The 4,438-nt window shown below is 47.5% G+C and overlaps 1 protein-coding gene across 1 annotated transcript in view; it reads left to right on the top strand.

Moving 5' to 3' along the window:
• Window positions 1-4,209, top strand: part of mtcl2 (microtubule crosslinking factor 2) — a gene marked incomplete at its 5' end in the record, with an annotated part of 125,094 nt that extends 120,885 nt beyond the window's left edge. Inside the window, 4 exons of the mRNA XM_080733006.1 lie at window positions 1-207; window positions 1,362-1,580; window positions 2,431-2,882; window positions 4,047-4,209. The exon at window positions 1-207 is cut by the window's left edge and continues 49 nt beyond it. Coding sequence (XP_080589132.1) covers window positions 1-207; window positions 1,362-1,580; window positions 2,431-2,882; window positions 4,047-4,199 — 1,031 coding nt within the window. The 3' untranslated portion in view covers window positions 4,200-4,209. The remainder of the gene's footprint in view (window positions 208-1,361; window positions 1,581-2,430; window positions 2,883-4,046) is intronic.
• Between the last annotated feature and the right edge of the window lie 229 nt (window positions 4,210-4,438).

Below are 4,438 nucleotides of genomic sequence, written 5' to 3'. Positions count from 1 at the left end.
GTGTTGGGCTTCAAACCGACAACCTGCCCAGCAGGCTTCACGCCAAGGCCTGGTCTCCTCGCCCCTCGTCAGCGACCACCAACTCTCTGGCGTCGGCGCGGTCCCGACAGATCTCCTCCTCTCTGGACAAGGTTCACAGCCGCATCGACAGACCCTGCTGTTCGCCTAAATACGGCTCTCCCAAACTACAGCGAAGAGTTTCTTCAGGTAGTGAGGATTATAATTTAAACCTGGGTGCATGGGGTTGCCTGTTTAGTGTGCTTATCTTGTTATCACATCACACTGTTGATTATATTGTTTATTTTTCCTAATTTATACTTTGTTTGTTGTATGGCTGTGTTAATCACCAAAGTGATTACACAGTCATATGATGGGGGAATGACTTTCTATTTATGTAGAGCAGTGGTTTTAAACCTTTTTCATATCAACGTCCATTATTTAATCGGCATTTGAGCCACAGACCATTTGATGAGAATTAGCCTCTCAGACCCAAAACTTCAAAATATTTTGTTCTCTTTGTATAAGGTTTTGCCCACAATTCCATTCTTTATGTTGAAGTGGTGCCATAGGAGAGATGACACATTGATCAAAATAACAATTCTTTATTTTCTAATAAATTAAGTTATTCAGGTGTTTTAACAATAATTTAACTCTTCAGAGCGTGGGTCCGCATCAGTGTGCCGACGGGCCGGTATTCCGACACTAAAACTAACCCTAACTCTACCCCTAACCCTAAACTTAACCTCAGTAACCATACCTCAGTAACTAACCTGCCGACGCTAGTCGGAACAGCGGCCCGTCGGGATAGTGAGCGGACCCCTCAGAGCGTAACATGAAACCAAAAGGACCCACCAACTCTCCATCATTTAGCTGGTGACCACTGGTTGAAAACCACTGATGTAGAGTTTGAAGTACCTATCATGCACATGCACATGCACATGTATGGTCATATCATGTAGGGATGGGACGATATTATCGTTTATCGTGATAATATATGATATCGTCATGCACTGAGATCAATTCACCTTTTATTTGCCGAGCTGCATATCCGGTACCACTTAAACACTCTATAATTGGTAAAACGTATAATATACGTACTTGATACAGTCTTTTTTCCACTCTCTATCAAATGTCTTTGCCAAAAAATAGCCGATCTCCAAGCTTACAACGCGTCCCGACTTACTGTGAGCTTGTAGATCTGCTATTTTTTGGCAAAAGTTCCGTCCCAGGATAGTGGATTTTGGTTATCGCGATAATATCGTATATCGCGATTTCTTTTGTCACAAAAATCGTGATGTGACATTTTCATATGGTCCCATCCCTAATATCATGTGTGTTCCTCTCTCCCCCTCTCTCCTCAGGCTCCACCTCTAGGCTGGACGGAGGCTCGTCCTCGTCCCGGGAGCGCAGCCTGTGGAGCCTCCAGCAGAGGCCCTTGGGTGGAGGCTCTGCCTGGGCGCGCTCCACCACCACCCGGGACAGCCCCGTGCTCAGTGGCCTCAACGACGGCCTCTCCAGCCTCTTCTGTGTGGTGGAGCACTCTGGGGGCGTGGAGTCCCTCTGGAGGGGCGACGCAGTAGGTCGGTTGGTTGGTTCATCCATTACATAACCATTTAGGCCTAGAATTATTGAATGCTTTAACTGTTGAAAAATACCAGATATACAAGCCCACAGCGCGGCACTCTGCCGCGCTGCGAGCTTGTAGATCTGCTATTTTTTGAAAAAGTCGTGAAAATGTGTGCAAATCTTTGAATATATGTATTTTTAAAGCGAACGTTTGTAACTCAAACTTTGCTTCTGGGTGGTCCCTGGAACTAAATATTTTGAGATGCGGGTCCGTTGCCAAATAAATATCATTTTGGGGGTCCTTCACATGAAAAGGTTTGAGAACCACTGACATAGTAGTCTCTCAAGAACACTAACTGAGCTCCATTTAAGTGAAAAGGACCTTTTCTTTGACGATGGCTGGCCAGATTGCTGACATAGAAACATAGGTTTTTCAAAAAACCTTAGAAGGATTCAAAAGACACTTATAGAATCGGGTCAAAATTCTAATTTTCACGATTTTTCAAAAATAGCAGATCTACAAGCTCACAGCGCGGCACTCGGTGCCACGCTGTGAGCTTGTATATCTGCTATTTTTCAATAGTTAAAGCAGAAAATAATGATACACCATAATGTGTACCCGTTCTAAATGGGTTAACCATTTAAACCCTGTACTTCGTTGACCAGGGTCTGCCAGGGCTCTATCCTTGGCCCTCAATTATTTTCTCCATCTAAAGTTGAGAGCGACCATTCACATGGTTTTCTAGCTCTAGACCCAAAAGAGAAATTAGACATTAGGACAAAAAAATAAAAAATAAGAAATGAAGGGACCCAGTGTTTGGGAACCAGTGGTTTAGAGTCTAAACCAATCCCATCTCTCCTCAGCCTCCAGCAGCCAGGGAGCCAGTCCAGCGCGGCAGCCTCCGGCCGCGGGCAAACCCTCCGGGGCTCCGGCTCCGTGCGGCTCCGAGCCCGGCTCCAACAACCACTATGGAGGCCTGGTCCAGGAGTTCTTCAGCCGAAGCCAGGGTGGCGTCGCCCTGCCCGGGGACCGGTCGCCCAGGGACGCCTTCGGCAACCTTACGGGTCCTCCTCTGGGGGTCCCGGGCGGAGGTCTCGGAGGAATGGACGAGCCCAAGCCGGAGTGCGTGTCGGCGGCCGTGGGAGTGGCCGGAGGGCTGGGCGCTCTGGCTGGCCTGGGCGGAGGCAGCGACAACGTGACCAGGATTGTTAACAAGCGCTTCATGCGGCACGCGGCCCGGGAGGAGATGCTGGTGGGAGGGAAGGAGGCCAGCAGCAGCAGCAGCATGGTGGCAGTGGGGGCCGTGGTGATGGAGGTGAGCTGTGCTGGGGAAAAGCACTCACATGTTTTACTTACTGTAAGTAAAAGTATCAATACTGCACTGTGGAAATACTCTGTTACAAGTAAATGTCCGGAATTCAAGCTGTAGTGTGTAGTTGAAAATAATCGATAGCTAAAGCCTTAACACACACATATTCATCCAGAAATATTCACAAATAATATTTCATCAACGTGTGTGTGTCCGTCGGTCGGTCGGTCGGTCGGTCGGTCGGTCGGTCACACGTCACACCTTTGCCCTGCTCATATCTCCGCATCAGTATATAGGGCTTGTTTGTTTATTGTATGACATCACGCCACATCATCAGCTGTGGACTCTGTGATGTCATCGTATCGCATCAGTATATAGGGCTTGTTTGTTTATTGTATGACATCACGCCACATCATCAGCTGTGGACTCTGTGATGTCATCGTATCTCCATATATGGCCATCTCCGTATATGGAGATATAAGTCGTCCATGCCCAAGTATGGGCTGGTGAGGTCAGACTTTGTGTGATGCGTAGGTTATCTCCATATATGGAGATTCAACATTCCAGGTGTAACTATGGCTACCCGTATGACGTGAGAGGTGGAGGTTGTGATATTTGTGGAGATAAGCGACCAACGGTCGCTTATCTCCCGATTAGGGAGTCTTACTGGTATGTACGCACACGCACACCCACATGCACACGCACACACACACACACACACACACACACACACACACACACACACACACACACACACACACACACACACACACACACACACAACCTGTTCATGGATTCCATAAAGTTTCATTGTTTGACAGCTGTGTATTTTGGATTCATGTCAATTTGTGTTTTCAGATATTTAACCACTTGAACCGTCAATACTTAATAAACATGACCTTTCACTATGTACTTAGTCTGCTCTTTTTCCCTTCTACACCAAACCTCTTTGCCGAAAATAGACGAACAAGCTCACAACGCCTCGCAGCGCGAGGCGTTGTGAGCTTGTAGATCTGCTATTTTTGGCCAAAGTTCTCAGTGGTTAATATAAAAAAGGAAAAGATTTGGTGGACCCCCTGTAGTAACTCTGAGGACCCCCTAGGGGTCCCGGACACCCTGTTGAAGACCCCTAATCTAACGCTAACCCAACTCTCCTCCATTTCTTCTCAGGACGGCGCCTGTGACTGTGCGGCTCAGTCCCTCGCCACTTGCTTTGTCCGCCCGTCCAGGTCCGCCACGCGCCATTCGCTGGGCCAGTGCAAGCACCGCCCACAAGAGTCTCCCGCGGCAACCGAGGAAAGAATGGATGCCTGCAATGAATGACAGCGCATCTACTGCCATACGCACAACAGAACACACACTCACACACACACACAATATACAATACACAAAGTTCACTACTGCCATGGCAAGTTAACACATGTCAACTAAACTACAGTGTTGGGGGTAACACATTAAACCTCAGTTATACTTTGTTGCGTGCTGGTGTTGTGTTCAGTAAATAGCAGATCTACAAGCTCACAACACGCCACTAATGTGCACGTTGTTGTGAGCTTGTATAT

Source organism: Nannobrachium achirus (genome assembly GCF_963921795.1).
Source record: "Nannobrachium achirus genome assembly, chromosome: 9".
In the NCBI taxonomy this organism is placed as follows: domain Eukaryota; kingdom Metazoa; phylum Chordata; class Actinopteri; order Myctophiformes; family Myctophidae; genus Nannobrachium; species Nannobrachium achirus.
The sequence above is the reverse complement of the archived record's forward strand: the minus strand, read 5'-3'. Positions and strand labels throughout refer to the sequence as shown.